Raw genomic sequence first — 17,330 nt, 5'->3', positions numbered from 1 at the left:
TCTAAGCATTTTGTCAGTATTTTGTCTGGTTAAATATGAAGAATCTTTTTTAAAAAAACTGAACAAGAATTCCAAAAATTGTGGTCTTGCATTTTACTCCTATTTTCCCACTCAGAATATTTCCCCCCTCCCCCAATATTCATGATAACTGGGCTAATTCCTTTACAAATATCCATCTTTTTAAAAGTATATTTGATAGTAGTGTAAAATATATACACTCTTCTATAGCTTCATGAAAGCAGAACTTGAAAACTTGGGGTCCTTTCCAGTTAAGCTGCCAAATTTTGATGGCATAATGTCTAAAAAACAGCATTGCCATTTAGAAGTAAGAAAGGCACAGATATAGTCATGGATCCAGAGAACATAGAAAATATAGATACAGCCATTGAAAGAAACCCTGATCTATTCCTCCACCAATATGCATAAAACTTTCCAAATGGAAATTCATGATGCTGTCTCTGTGTGAATGGTCCTGCCTGCCTTGCATCATGCACTTCCTTCTCCAAATATTCTGGAGGGAAGCACTCCCAGTGTTTCTGTGGCTTTTCTGTAGTTAAGAGGCATTTCAACCTCGATTGTTCAAAAGAAATTTTCGAAATTTTCCTCCTTCCTTTCTTCTTATACAGTACTGTACTTGGAACGTGGTAGTTTTTCCATAAAAAGTGAAAACTCTCTCAACATGACCTCAATTCCTAGTGATTACATGGTTGTATTCATACTGTTTTTTCTTGGCAACAATCCAGAAATGGTTTTCAATTGTCACCTTCCATGGTGGTGGTTTTTTTTGTTTTGTTTTTTTCATTTTTTCAGTACTAAAATTTCTGGTCCTCTTCCATCTAAAACGAACGCTGCCTAGCTTTTCCAAAGTCAGCCAAGGTTGGAAGCTGCCATCTCTCTAGATATTCACAGCGGCATTTCTTTAACATTTAGATCTGCCAGAAATACTTGAAAAGGGAAAATTAGTTTTCAGCCAAAGGGTATTGAACTTTGTGGTTTGGACTCATGAGAACAACAGAGATTCAGCTTCTTTTTTACTTGACTGCATTTACAAAAAAGCAGCAAAAGGAAAGGTTGTAACTGAGCCAAATCAGTTCATCCATTTTTTCACTTAACAACATGCAGTTTGCACATTTAGCAAGTGCTCTGCGAAAAATGATATGGCCCTTGCAGAGGGAGAGGGGGGAGGAAAGTAGGGAGATGCAGCCCCAGCCCCCTGCCTGAATTCATATTACAAATTAATCACATCAGATTTGGGAGGGGAGTGGTGGCAGTAAAGATACAGAGAGATTAATGCAGTATTTAGTTATCCCTTCATCTATTTTTAAACTGATGATTAAACTTTTTCTTATAAGTAAATGTGTTCCAAAATCCCAGTCAGATACCAAATTCCTACAGCTATATGAAGAAATAAATGTGTTAGCACTCACCATTTTATTTAAGTAAATGTTTAGATCTTTGTTAAGCAAAAAGCTGTTTTTACAAATTTCTAGAATTAGAATAATCCTCTCATTTTCAAAGAAATGCTAAGAATAGTTCACTTTGGCACTAATTAATTTTCTCTCGTTTTTTGTCAGAGACAGTTTCCTGATTCAGATTAATTTTAGATATACAGAGAGAAGCATAAGTTTATAGTGGGTAATCATCCTGTTATGCTATTGAACTTCCAGCAAATATGCTGTAATATTTTAGATACTCTATTCTGGCTGGCAGAGTAGACAATTTGCCTTGAAAAGAGTAATGTTGTTACATGCTGAATCTATTAAAAGTGCAACTATCAATTAATCAGCTAAGACTCTAGTTGATAATTCTACCAACTTAGAAAGCATATATTAAACAAATATCAACCCTTAGCCTTGTAGAACTCCTGATAGATTCTTATTTCTCTGCCTCTCAGTGTTGGAAACTATTAAGCTGATTCCAGATTTCAGTAAAATATATTCTGTTATATAACTAGCATCATTTCACCAATAAATAGCCATGGAAACCAACACTCTATTTCTTATACAGTACATTATTTGCTTTGTTCCAGAAGGGCTGCAGTTTGTTTGTTTTTTGCCAGTAATTTAGATTATCTTGATGCAGGAATTTAATTTTTTTTTTTTTTTTATAACAATTATACATAAAAATCCTTGCTGGTTAAGATGTTTAATTGTCAGACTACCTAACTTAGCAGCCACAGAAAGCTCTATTATTTGCAAGCTTTTGATCTTAGTGGTCAGAAATGCAGGGAAACACCTGTGGAAGTCATTTGAGGAAGAAGAAGTGGGATATACATAAATCAAATAAATAAATTATAAAACGAAATGAATTCACATGCCTTATGAAAAATCCTGAGTTAGTCAAGCAGTTTGCAATTTGAAAAACTGTTAACAAAAGTGTACTTTATGAAAGAATAGTGTGTGTTATATTAGGAAACAGTGTGCATTACGTATGCATACTGGAAAAATGGAGTGCAATATTCTTCTATTCAGGAAGACTATGCATATAATCATAAGATGCATTTTTCCCTGATGAGTTTATAAATTGAATTCAGAAATAGAATTTAGAGTCTGATCCTCATTGGTGTAAAAGGAAAAGAAGAATCCCCAAAGTGCATTCCACTGAGAGTATTCCATTGATCTTGAATCTGGATAAACTCACTGAGATTGACATAATGAAGAGTTCACGCTTTTTATTACATGGCAACATAATGTTTTGATCTTCTTTTAACCTTTCTTTGTAATCACTACTCACAGCAGGATTATAGCTTGACTTTCAAACAAATATTTGTAGTGACAACAACAGGCTGCAGCTGGTAGATTGCTTTTGATTCCCTTGACTTGACTGTTACAGTGAGAGTATAATCTGGGTTGGGTGGTATTTATGAGAATGAAAAAGACTAAACACCCATTAGGATGGGAAAATGTTGAGAGCCAAATGTTTTGAGGCTGGGAAAAACAAATTGTCACTCTTAATAGAGTGCAAAATGGCTTCAGTTCTTCTGGTATGCACCATCTGGAAAGGGTTCAAGTTAAGCCTTGAATACATTGCAGCTTCTGCTGCTGTATTACACTCGCACCAAAGTGTGTGATCTTCCCAATTTTGTTTATTGACCCTGCTACCTTTTTCATATTTCATTTCGTCTCTTTCCTCCAAGGATAACCTCTCTTCCTTCCTGTAACTCTACTGCACCTTTTGTAGGTGGGCCTCCCCTCCAACACTTTCACCCATTGTAATGTATATGGAAATGACCTTGAGAGATGAGCCACAGCCAGGGGACGGAGGGATAAGAGGCAGCTTAGCTGCAGAAGCAATAGGGATGTGGCAAATGTCTCAGAAAGGACCCTCTCTACAATTTCTTGGGCTGTAAAGGCAGCAGGGAGGGGGGGGAATTTACTTTCAGACTTGCAAGTTCATCTGGCATGCTTCCTATCTGGACTCCCTCACTAGGCTGACATTCCTTCCTTCCTTCCTTCCTTCCTTCCTTCCTTCCTTCCTTCCTTCCTTCCTTCCTTCCTTCCTTCCTTCCTTCCTTCCTTCCTTCCTTCCTTCAGTTTGTATGTTATGGAAATTAAAAAATGACTCTTTACTTTTATGTAATTATTTGACCTATTTGTAAGGTGCCACAGTACAAAAAAAAAATTCTCAGTGGCTGACATAAGAAAAAAATAAAATGTAAAACAATCTCCATCCAACACCTCCCCCCCCCCCCGCAGCACTGCAAACACAGAAAGAAAAGTAAAATATGTCCAGCCTCTCCAGTAGATACCAAATCAACCCAAAATAGCCATAGATGGTTTTACTCTATGGTTGCATTTTGCCCTGATTGAGGGAGAGATGTCTTCCTACAGAAGAGCCAAGGAAGATCCCAGCTCCTGACCAGTACATCGACTACACATTGTATGATATAGAATGGTCTTATCGCATGACTCGTTTTGGGAAAAATGAAAAATTACCACTTCTAAGTTGGAATAGATCAATACCAATTTAGGTTTCTCTACGGTAGGCTGAGAATAAGACCAAGATGACATAATGAAAATATATTTTTTATAAAAATGTTAATGAGGATAATGGCTAACAAGACTTTAACAATGCATGTTCATACAATGATTAGTTGCATGAATGGGAACAAAGCCCGGAATGTAAGAATTTGCTTTCCTCCAGTTCAAGTCCATTGGCCTGCCTCTATAGCATTTCAAATGCTTTTCGTCTTCCTGGCTTTTCCTTGAGATCCTACGGACTCAACCTTTTTCACGTGCTACATTTTTACTTGTTTATTTCCTTCAACTGGCAGATGCTTTGCCAAACCCCAGGCAGAGAAAAGTCTTTTCCATTTAAAACCCCATCAAGTTGAGCTGCACTACAAGATTACAAAGAACCCATGTTGTTTTCTTGACAAAAATATTTAAGCGGTTTGACATTGTCTTTCTTTGAAATGTTTTTTTGATTTCTCAGCCAGCCTGTAATTTTAAGATTTCCTGCTGGATGCTCATCTGAATATTAGCCGAGCATGACTTTGTTTAGTTTCCAAGCCCAGACAAAGTTGGCCAGCTACTGCCACCTGCTGAGAGGCTTTCCCATTAACTGTTACCTTTAAACAAAACAGCAAAATCTAGATGCTGCTAGATATTGATCTTGGACTTTTCCCCAAGCAACACAAGTGAGAACTCTTACAAGTATAGGAAAAACTAGGAACAGAATTTAAAATAGACACGGTACGGATATTCTTCCGAGGTTACCGCTCTCTCTCCTTCTACTTTCATTTTGTCCAGTGTGTGATTTAACAGTCAACACACTCATAGTAAATACCTGTGTGATGAAAGAGAAAAGTGCAAACAGTTCATAAAAGGGTGGTTGAAAGGCCAAAGAGCCTCTTCATGACAAATAATCCAAATACAAGATTGTAACATTCTGCAGGCTATAGATCTACTGGGTTCTGAAAGTCCATGTAGGTATTTATGAACCCCTCAATCAGATGGGTTATCCTTGTTCTCCAAAATGAGCATCTCCTCCCACATCATTGCACCTAGCCATACACTCAGATAGATAGCAGTCTCTAACAAGATGCTGTCCAAATGGATCGAACTTCAGTGCTCTCATCCCCAGCCATCAGACAGAGGTTAAAAAGGACTGCTTGGTCAAGAAGAGACAGAATTAAGACCTTATATGGAAGTCTTTTGGATACCTTTATCATCTGAGCAAGGTCAATATTAACAAGGAGAAGGGCTTCTATATCCTGTTTATAAAACCATTTTCCTGGAAAGTTGCACTTGGTCCCAATACGATTGCCTTCACACCACCCAACCTCTTACATTGTGATGAATATTCATTTTTATGTGATTGTTTCTGGTTTTTATTGGTTTATAGTCTTGTTGTCTTTTAATTATCTGCTTCAAAACACCATTGACATTTTTATTAGAAAGGTATTGTAAAATATAATAATAAATCAAACCATATAAAAAGCTGAATAAGCCAGGAAACGATATCCAGGATATTTTATTTGTTTTCAAATTTATGAGGACTCACCTGGAGTCATATAGAATCATAGAATTGAAAGTGGTCATCGTGTTCAATTCCTTTCACACTGCAGGATTCACTACACCAGGGGTAGGCAACCTTGGCTCTTTTATGACTCGTGGACTGGCTGGCTCAGGAATTCTGGGAGTTGAAGTCCACGAGTTATAAAAGAGCCAAGGTTGCCTACCCCTGCACTACACCATTCCTAATAGATGACTTTCCAGTCTCTATTTAAAATCTCCAGCAAAATGGAAGAAACCATTCCATGAGGTAACTATTCCGCTAACAGACAGCTCTTAACTGTTCTTCCTAGTATCTGATCTACAGCCCTGAAATTTCATCCCATTAGTTTTAGTCTTAAGTTCTGGAGGAAATTAGAATAAGTTCAAGACTAAGTCTACAATATGACAGGTATTTGAAGACAGCTAACAATCCTCAACCTTCTCTTCTGCAATAATGATAATTGTTATATATTCTTTATTTGTTAATTGATGACATGCTGCTTCTCTTGAAAAGACTCTGTTTAAAAATGTATTTTAAAAATTAATAAACGTGCGCTGAACTCTTGAATGGATCCAATGCATTCTTTACACCCTGAAAAGAAGCAGCACACTGCCCTTCTCTTCACTGTAACTGAAATGCTCTGTGAGTAGAAAGTAAAGTTGATGTCAAGAAAACTTGTCAGTCAGTGTCTGGCATGCTGAAAAAACTGTAAGAGCAATCCATGTAGTTTATCATTTTTTCTCCACCAGATAATTAAATGCTTTAAGGAATTCCACAGGCAAGTTTCTAACATACGTGACAATTAAACAACCAACAAAACAAAAACATTTAACATCTACTAAACTAGACTAATTATAGTCTTAACAAAAATATGTGTAAAAATGAGATATTTAAAAACTAAAACCTCAATAAATTCAGCCTCATATATTTTATCTATATACCATTGAAGTCTCCCAGATCCAGGATAAGGGTCCAGCATGTTGACAATTCAAAAAAGCATAGGGTTCTTCTCAGTGATGGATATTCATCATCTCTGATAAAGATTATGTGACTTCCAGGCAAACCCAAACATTTTGTTTTTATTTTGAAAAACTCCCATGACATTTTTCCTGGGGAAAAGAAATCCTAAAGCATTGAGTGCTACTTGAATTTTTGAGCCATTTCTCTTGATAATTAAAATTAAAATTTGTACTTTTATAGAAGAGCAACATAGACATGGTGTTGAGGAAGCTCAGAGTGGAAATAGGTACCTTGAATATCTGAGAAATGTGTCTTAGCATGCCAATTGTCTTCTTGTTGTCTCTCAATATTTTTGTAGACATTCCGATGGCCCATCGCAAGCAGCATTGATGTCAATGAGATGCTGGAGATTCAGGTGTTTAACTACAGCAAGGTCTTCTCCAACAGGTATGTGATGCACAATGCCAACTAGAACACATTTCAATCTGTCTTTTTTTGCCTTAGGAAAATGATCGATGGAAGATAGTATTTCCACAGCCATTCTGATATTTTCAGCATTTTGTATCCATATACACTAGGTCTACTTATTTTACAACACCCTTCTTTAAGAGAAGTAGGATGATATTTGTATATAGATAGGTGATCTTGAAAACTATGGCATAATAAAAGTTTTGCTATACTGAGAGAGCCCAGAGACCTGGTGTGGCACACAATGCATTATATGTGGTGAGTGGTTAGAATGCAGAATTGCAGGCTAATTCTGCCAACTGCCAGCAGTTCGATTTTGACTGGCTCAAGGTTGACTCAGCCTTCTACCCTTCCGGGGTTGGTAAAATGAGGAGCCAGATTGCTGGGGGCAACATGCTGACTCTATAAACTGCTTAGAGAAGACTGTAAAGCACTGTGAAGCAGTATGTAAGTCTAAGTACTATTGCTATTGTTGTTGTCTTCCAGCACGTCACGACCCATTTCCTATATTTCAATATTTGCTGCTTAAGCAGCTACTTTATCCTGTCTTATGCAGAGTGTATCATCCCTGACGAATAGTATCTGAGTATATATAATAAGGATTGGCACCTTCTAATAGCTGAAAAACGTACTAAGGCTATCAATGGGTTTGTAAAATCTATCTTAGGCCTTTACTAGGCTTACAGTAAGATGTTTTTTCCAGTCTCAATATCAAAAATTGTGCCACCATTTTTCAGCAGGTGTAACTGGAGGTAACTTTTAAGGCTATACAGGTAGAGGTGGGAAGTGATCCTGGGCCCTTTCTCCACAGAACCGGTTCCTGGTGCCCAAAAGGTTGGGGACCTCTGCTGTATAGCATGATCTACTAGGTTAGATGGATTTCACCATGCATAGATAATACAATAACTGAGTGCTTCTGCTCCCATCATTCTTTATTAGAAATGTTCACAAATCTAATAACAACTTGTTTAAACAAAATGATTATTTAAGAACACATATTAAATAAATGTGATGGTGAATTTGACCAGTTTTCCACAGATGTGCACAAGATTTCTAGTATAGCACCAGGTGGTGAAACATGCAGGAGATTTGGTTAGAGCAAGGTTAATTGTGTAACCTTGGAACAATAATATTTCACCAACAGCACTAGACATTTGAACCTGAATTACACTATTAATGCAATTTGGCTGTAAACCTTTTGGAAACTCCATGGGTAACACATCAGGATAACTCATCAGTTATGTGCATAACAGAATTGGAAGGGACCTTGGAGTCTTCTAGTCCAACCCCCTGCACAAATGGTTGTCCAATCTCTTCTTAAAAACCTCCACGTTAGAGCACCCACAATTTCTGGAGGAAAGTCATTCCACTGAATACTTGTTCTAATTGTCAGGAAATTTTTCCTTAGTTCTAGGTTGCTTATCTCCTCGATTAGTTTCTATCCATTGCTTCTTGTCCTGTCTTGACACCCTCTTCTTTATGACATCCCCTTAGATATTGGAACACTGCTTTAATATCACCCCTAGTCCTTCTTTTCATTAAACCATTCTTCATATGTTTTAGCCTTCAGCCCCCTAATCATCTTTGTTGCTCTTCTCTGTACTCTTTCTAGAGTATCAACATCTTTTTTATATTGTGGCAATTAAAACTGGATGCAATATTCCAAGTGTGGTCTTATCAAGGCATTATAAAGGGGTATTAACACTTGGTGTGATCTTGATTCTATCCCTCTGTTAATGCAGCCTAGGACTGCGTTGGCTTTTTTAGCTGCAGCACTCTACTGTCTCATATTTAAGTGATTGTCCACTAGGACTCTCACAGTTACTACTATTGAACCAGGTACCACCTATTCTATACCTGTGCATTTGATTTTTCTTGCCTAAATGTAGGACCTTATTGAATTTCAACAGGGTATTTATCCAGGTAGTTCCAAGTCTACTTTTAACTTATTTCTTAATTTGAATTCAAGTAGTTCTAGAAAATGAATTGAAACTGCCAAAATGAATCCTTTAAGGACTGTGACAAGGGTATAATTATATTTAAAGCCTCAGTCTACAACAAAAGACACACATTATTAAACTTGGTGGAATGTGAGCTTGCACAGCAGGGATTATGCTGACACAAAGAGTTTGTAGCTTTAATGGGACCATGCAATATCACCCTGTTCCCAAAATGTATTTAAAACATGAAGGACTTGAAGATTTCTGGGAGTGATACCTCCTGATCTAAAGTTTCTTTTCTTTTAGTCCAGACATTAAGAATTGATATTTCAATGGTATAATATATACCTTGCTTGTTTTTAAGTGTTAGGTTCCATCTTTTCAGACCTACAAGTTAACTGCATAGTATAAGTGCTAGCATTTTATATGTATACCAATTAACTCAGTGGTAGTGGTTTTCAAAGTAGAAAAGGTTTCCATATTCATTACTGCCTGGTTCTTTTAACCTGTGATATAATGGATTGAAGAGTTGAATCCTGAGACTTTCTGCATGTATACTGAGCATGAATTTTATCAATGGGTGATAGTTGAGCCAATAAAATGAGAGGTGAGATTACTTGAAGCAGTATAGACTGCAACCTAACAATTCCAAGTTGGACAGTCAGAGGTCTCGCTTGGTATAAGATGCCATCTACCATTACAGTTATTTTATTTTAAATTATAAAAATTGCTAGTTAAAATCATATTAGTGATATAAAAGAACAACGGGTAAAAAGTTTTCTTTTATCAGTAGGTATTAAACAGTACATAATTCAGAATGCCTTTTGGTTTATTATTTTACCACTGATCTTACTGTGCCTATAGGCTGTTCTCTTATAAGCTTATTGATTTAGGATGGGTATGCTCCTCAAGATACTGTGTCAATTTGCATACACGAGAAAGTTTTGCACATGCTTGTTGTAATATTTTGGATTTTTATAAATAACATTAGAAGGAAGGAAGAACAGGGTATTGTAGTCATACAAGAGGGCGGAGTACTTGCATTCTCAATTCTCCTCTAGCTTCAAAAAATGAATCGGGCATCGTTTCCATAATTTTAAGCAGTTGCTGATACGTCATGTGTTCCAAAGTCACCCAACTGTTTGGCAATCTCACACAATGAAAAATTGATAGACATCTTGGCTTGCGGGTAGCTAAAGTGAGGGCTATATGTATTATGGCATATTGTGCCTGTTAAAAAACTTCTGTTTTTGACATCCATCTGTATGTGACACCTATCTGTTTCACTACAGCAATTTTGGTCTCCTGGTCTGGTTGAACCTTGTTATTATCTCCTGTATTCCATTTTCAGCCTGTTAAAGTGCACAGTGCTGGACTCTTTTGTTTTTTTAAGCATCATGTTGATAGAATTCAAAAGATTCCCTGCTTTTTAATCTTAGGCTAAATCTTGGAAATAAACCATCTCACAAAGTATGTGCACTGGTGAACAGACAAATGCTAGATGGGAACACTGTGCAGATGGGACAGAATTGCTGATTAGAAGCTTCTCTTCAAAGGCCAAGTGCACTTCAAAGCTAATTTAGAGTTCAAACCCACACTTCAGCAATGTATGTCAGTCCAGAAATAATGTCCCGCGTGACTCCAGCTGGGAACCTGGCAAGATTTTTTTTTCCTAGAAATACAAGATACCATTTTTACCATAAAATATAGGTATAATATTTTATTTTCTAACACCGTGGGGGTGCCACATGTGAGCTGCAAAAATCCAACTAACTAACTCCATGACAGGAAAGAGAATTGTCTACATCTCTTTGCTGCAACCCGGTGATCATCCTAATTTTTGCAGCCCACGTCTTGCAGCTTTAATTACCAGAACCAGACTTTATCAAACATTCCCTAATGTTTGTTGATGTGTTGAAGTATATAAAAAAATTGTATATGGGATTAAATATGTCAGACACTGGGCAGAAGATCCAAATCTTACATAGACTATATGAGTGTTTACAGAATGATGGTAGCAAATATAAATATATGCAAACATTTTCAAAATCTACTTTTCCCCCAACTCTCCCACCTCCCAGCTAAGTAGATAAGTCCAAGAAATACTGAAATGCTGCATTACATCAATGAAAGATCTGGTCGCTTTATTCATACAATATGCCAAATTTGACTAGTTTCAAATTTGATTAGGGTTTTTTTTTTACAGTTAGTGCATTGTGTAAAACCCATCTCATTAAATATTCAATATACTATACAAGCCAAGAAAATAATTTAATTTAGTAACCCAGTTTATTGTGTTATGAAAAGCCAGCCTGTAAGTGAACTTTACTGTTCTCCTGTGTAGTTCAACACTCCAGATGACACTCGTGCTTTTAAAGCCACAAGAGCATTGAAAACTGCATTTGCACTGACGTAAATCATAAGAAATAGAATTAGGTACTCCTCCAAATGTTCTTTAGGAGCAGATATCTTGCTCCAAAAATGTTTATGCACTTTTTTTACTGGGATTTGTAAGTTATTAATTTTCTCCCTAGGAAAGAATCATAGCTGATAAAGTCAAAATGAGATATGAGAAATTACTTTTTCACATAAAGATGCAAGAAACTCATTCCATTTCGTCCACTGTCTTTTGCGCCAGAGCACGGATGGGTGTATCGTGCTGCATAGAAGTTGTTTGATAAGGGCTATCTGCTTACCAGAAGGAGCCAGAGATAAAGGAATGACACTCAATGCTGACTTGGGATGAATTATTGATGCAGCCCTCTCTGACTTTTCATTGTACAGCTTTGTGATGGAGCCTTTATATTCCTTCCCTGGACACTGAGTAGCTTATGGTTAATTAGATAGCAATATGATCACATTTTACTCCAGCCAGGTACTGAGCCTAAGAGGGCAAAACTTTCCTAAACTTTTAACCTGCAGACATAACCAGGTTTGCCCGTCTCAAGGAAGACAGGGAAAGTGATATTGTTGCATAATTTTGTTCTCCCTCCCCTCCCCCACAAACACCCTTGGTTGCTTAAAAAGGAAAGTCATGCCAAGGAAACAGCCACTTGTACCTTGTGTACTGGCACTTTCCTGTACTGAAAAAAATCCTTTGCCAAGTATGATTTCATGTAAGATGAAAGTCAGTTTTCACGGTGAATCATTAATATCATGTCCATTGAAGTCTACATAATTATTTGGTTCATGCTAACATTTGAAATTTGCAGGTATCCCTTAATCATGATTACCTCAATATCTATATTCATTGCTTATGCCTAAATTAATATTTCTAGTACAATATAAAGGTAGTTTAAACTGAATGGAGGCTGACTGGGAATATCTGCTGGACGCAGAAGAGTGATGCCATAAAGTTGCTGAGAAAAAATTATGTAGGATCAGCTGAAAAACGGTAAATCAGAATTGACATCAATGCTCTAATTTAGGCTGCTAAAAGATAACAGAATCATTGAGAGTTCCAGTAAAAGGGTTTGGTGGTTGTCAGCTAGAAAATGTACCTACAATAGAATTTTGACAGAAGCAGCATTAGGACCAGCTCCAGGGGAGAAGAAGTTGAACAAAACCAGGAGAAATCTTGGTTTTGTAGCTAATGCAGGTACATTATCTGAGATGACTCTGCTATATGAGTGATCATGTGCAAGTATCTAGAGCCATGTTTCTCAACCTTGGCAATTTTAAGATGTGTGGGCTTCAACTCCCAGAATTCCTAGCCCACATCTGTCTGTCTGGGGAATTCTGGGAGTTGAAATCCACACATCATAAAGTTGCCAAAGTTGAGAAACTGATCATTCTAGAGAGATCATTCATGCATAGTAATTGCATAAGCTGCATGTACTAAATTTAGGTGTTGGTCTCATACTTGGGTTGTCTCTTTCTACCTGTTCCACAATAGATCACTTCAGGCTTCTAAGGAGGAATCAGGTCAGTCAAACAGAAATATGTTTTGATGTGGTGAATAAAAATTCTGTGCCAAATATTTGATGCCTTAACTTTCTTTAGAAATGTGTATTTCTAAAGCAGACTTTAAAATATATAAGCAAACTTCCAATATTGCTTTCACTTATGTGTGTTCATTTACCCTGTTGATCTCAGTTGCTAGATTATTTCTGTTGCTTTTCATCCACTACACTCCTGACATAAAAAACTGATAATTCACCTGTAAGATTAGTGATGACCACACAGATCAGAAAGACAGACATTCCACAAAGAAACTTGGCCTCATGAAGAGGCATTGAAAAATAATAAACTGCCATATCAAGAGTAGTACAGAGTTACGATCTATTTTTTTGTTTCTAATTCCAGCTGATTGAAGAGCAGCAATGAAAAGCAATGATGTGCCAGAATACAGGACTGTAGTGTGGAAGTAAATATCATTTGTGGGGGAGGGAAATGATTGCATATTAAGCATCTGCAAATTGCTAAACAGCATCAAGAGCAGGCTGGAAGTTTGAATCTCATTTTTCCTAAAGACACAAAGACACTGCTTTCTTTTCTCTTGAATGCAGCTATGCAACACTGAAAAATCCCAGTGCATTTTCCCTGAAATAATTTTATATTGCTTTTAAAACTTCAATTAAAAAAAGAGATCTTGTTTATGCAAAACACCTGTCTTAATGCCTCTAAAGAACTGTGGAGCTTCTGATTTGTTGGAAACCAGTTAATATAAAAATCAGATGTCAAATTTACTGCGGCAATTGAAAGAAGTACCAACAAGGGTTCTTGTGCTGGTGGGTTTGTGCCATCTGTTTTAAATGGTTGTTTTTAGAAATGTCCTGGAAACTTTAAATGGCTCTGAACAGTCTGAAAATTGCTGACTGAAGAATGCAAATGGATGTATATCAATACTCTGACTACTTTTACTTGCTATAGTCTTAATTGGAAGTGCTGGTTTTATTCTTTGCAGCTTCAGCTGGGCCTGCTGTTAAATGAAATAAAGCAGCTGCATTGACAGCAAAAAGGGACAGAGGATGAATAGGAGTCAAATGCCCACCTATTGCTTTCCTAGCCCTTACCCAGAGTAGTAGCCTTATGAGTTGTTAAACATGCAGCTTGTAATAGTATGTAGGAATGACTTTGGGAATAGGTGGACAGATGAATATAGACTAGACAATGTTCAGACAATGGGCAGCTGAGTCCACATATAGGCATAGCAGATGTCTCAAAATGGCCCCTCCCTAATTCTTGGACTGTAAAGGCGGTAGGGGGAGAGATGTACTTTAAAATTTGCAACATCCTGTTAAAGTAACCTTACAATAAAAGTAGAGTTAGTATTTCTGGATGTGCTTTTTATCTGGACTATTGGCAAGGCTGTCACAGCTAGTTGGCCAGCTCATAGATATTTTGAGGATGTATTGCGATATGATTGTAGCTTGATACAAAAGATAGTTCTGTCTCTTGCTCCCCTGGGTACCCATTTGACGATGGTGCTGTCTTGCAGCCTGGAGGCTCTAAATAAGTGAGCCATGGGTGCAAGAAGGAGTGAATAAGTGGGGAAAAGAGATGAGATTGAGGATGCCCAGAGCTTCCTCCCATTCAAAATGGGGATCCTTAGAATAATATAAGTTGGAGCTGATAGTACAGCAGCTTCTCTCTCTGTATAGGTCAGGGGTAGGCAACCTTGGCTCTTTTATGACTCGTGGACTTCAATTCCCAGAATTCCTGAGCCAGCCATGCTGGCTCAGGAATTCTGGGAGTTGAAGTCCACGAGTCATAAAAGAGCCAAGGTTGCCTACCCCTGGTATAGGTGATCAACATTATGTTCCTTTTTTTCTCCTTTAGATAGATAGGAAGTTTTCCTGTTATTATTCGCTTGGGGGGTGTTATTTTTCATTTTTGTATTACCTGTGAACCACATAGAACATCTTTGGAACTGAACTGCATATAAATTCCAATACTTCTTTTAAAAATAAATAATTTAGGCCACTGAGTCTACTGCTCAGTATAGAAATGCAAATTAGAGCATCCCCAAGTGACAAACCCAACTCTGTTTCTGGGTCATGATCAAACTGCTCTTAGTGTTAGGTCTTTCCTGTCATTTATTCAGTATTTGCCTTCTTTTAACTTAAATTGATTTTCCATGTCCTATGCTTTGGAACAAGAGAAACCAAGCCTCGTTTATTTATTTAACCATATTTATAAACCACCCTAATCTGACTGACTCTGAGCAGTGTATGCAAGCAAAGCAAAGCAGACTATCTCAACATAATCTAGTACTAATTAATTGCATGAAAATCATTATAGTAATAACAAAAACTACACTGTGTGCTTCTTGTTTCCTAGAGCCCAAAGGTTACCTGGAACAAGACAGTTTTTAGGGCCTCTCAGATCAAAAGGAGGATATAAACCAGTGTTTCTCAACTTCAGCAAGTTTAAAATGTGTGAACATCAACTCCCAGAATTCCCCAGGTGGCGTCTGGGAATTAAAGTCCATACGTCTTAAACTTGCTGAATTGGACCTGGAATTTGACCAGCAACCAGCATGGCACCCTCAAAGCAAGGATTGTTTGCCGGGTAGCAGACTGGATGTTGTACCAGACCTAGCTTCCATGTCTTCTTCAAAGAAAGGCCAACCAGAAGATATTACAATAAATATTACAGCAGGTTGCCAAGTTATCAGGGATGCATTACTGTCACCAAAGTATCAGGGTATTTGGACAGTGCTAACCTAGCCCCCTTAGATATCTAAACATACCCATCTCCTTTAATGGTTTCATAACTTGCTATGCTCACTTGCTATAGTAGTCCTCTGTGTTAGGATATTCTAAACAAAGTTGTGGGGGGGAAACCTGAACTAGTCAGGCCACTAAGTGGCACTGTATGAACTATATTTATGCTTAACTGCTCCATAAGAATTCACTCTATAACTGATCTCCTAGTTGCCCTTCTCTGAATTTGCTCTGAATTTTCAAGTTGGTGCCAAAAAATGGCCATGGTGTCTGAGGTTTTTCTGCTTCAGATGGTGAGTCTTCTTGAGCTGGGGGATGTAATCTAAATGAGTCTCGAGGACATTATCAGGAACCATCCTATGAGTGCTTCTATCTTCTTCTTAGATGAGGAGTTATGACCACTTTTCAATAGTAGCATCCTGGATAATGAATGCTCTTTACCCCATCTCTTCTGGTGTGAATACATACTGTATTTTTTTTAACATCAGGCAAAAACATTTTTATTTCCCCCAAGTCTTTTTCCAGTCATTCTGGAGCTTAATTTTCAACAGGTTGTTTTTATTGGTGGCAGCCATCCTGGGAACCTTTTGGACAAAAATAAATAAAAGCTGCTAACTCTGCTCATAAATGCAAAACAGAAGGAACTGAGTTTGGAAAAGTGTGAGGCTGACTCCATGAAGGCATTCATCTCTCATCATCCGTGCTTTAGTTTGTGAAGCCCTGAAGCCCTTCCTTCCAAATTTGCTTGCAAAGAACTCCAGACCTTGAAGAACTGTTGACAGGCAGGACAAATGATGCTGATTAAGCCAATCAATATTGGTTGAAAGGAATTTTGCTTGTTCTTTTAAATGTAATTTATTCCAGAATTTTATTCTGATAAAATTATATATTTTAGCACTTCTATTTGGCCTTTCTTTACAATTCACGAGATGACTCTGTATTATGAATGACATAATAGATATTCCCCAGATGTGACATAAGAAGTCTTACTTTGTAAGTAAGGACCTTCAAAAGCTCCCAACTACATTGGTTTGCAAAGATCCATCCAAGGACATGTCATACACAGGACTTTCTACTAAAGATCTCACGCTTTAAAAGCACTTTGGGATTGTTGAATTGGGAGAAACCCCCATCAGGAAAAATGCTCTTCAGAATCAGTGAGACTAACACAATTCATTCTCCCCAAAATTGTCTTCATGCTGTGTTTTATTAGCCTGGATTTTAGGGTTCGACTGTTATGGGAGTGGAGTGCCCATGTTTTGTATACACGAGTGAATGATGGGCAGGGAAGAAAGAAATGAGAAGTATGAGAAAAGTTGCTCAAGAGGGGTTTGGAGAGAAAGATTTTATTGAATTATTTATTTTAAACACGTTTATGTGGCTGCTATGTCACAAAAAGAGACCATGGATGGTGAATTATGAGGAAATGTACTCTTATTTTTAAGATAGCAAAGGATTTTTAGTTTTCAATCCCCTTTTCTTTAACTTTTTAACAGTGAAGATAGCATGGTATTGCACACTTTGAAGATATTTTCCCCTATGATGATGATAGTACTTGAGGATGCAACATTGTTTTCTATTAACCAGTGGAACAATCTGCCTCCAGAAGTGGTGAATGCTCCAACACTGGAAGTTTTTAAGAAGAGACTGGACAGCCATTTGTCTGAAATGGTATAGGGTTTCCTGCCTGAGCAGGGGGTTGGACTAGATGACCTCCAAGGTCCCTTCCAACTTTATTATTATTATTATTATTATTATTATTATTATTATTATTATTATTATTATTATTATTATT

At 37.3% G+C, this 17,330-nt stretch overlaps 1 protein-coding gene across 1 annotated transcript in view; it reads left to right on the top strand.

Annotated features, from left to right (window-relative positions):
• Positions 1–17,330, top strand: part of OTOF (otoferlin) — a 145,090-nt gene that overhangs the window by 28,403 nt on the left and 99,357 nt on the right. The window contains exon 3 of the mRNA XM_015817746.1: positions 6,818–6,906. Coding sequence (XP_015673232.1) covers positions 6,818–6,906 — 89 coding nt within the window. The remainder of the gene's footprint in view (positions 1–6,817; positions 6,907–17,330) is intronic.

The sequence above is a fragment of the Protobothrops mucrosquamatus genome, unplaced genomic scaffold (assembly GCF_001527695.2).
Source record: "Protobothrops mucrosquamatus isolate PMUCROS unplaced genomic scaffold, P.Mucros_1.0 scaffold633, whole genome shotgun sequence".
Taxonomy (NCBI): domain Eukaryota; kingdom Metazoa; phylum Chordata; class Lepidosauria; order Squamata; family Viperidae; genus Protobothrops; species Protobothrops mucrosquamatus.
Note: the sequence above shows the minus strand (reverse complement) of the source record. Positions and strands in the feature narration are given on the sequence as shown.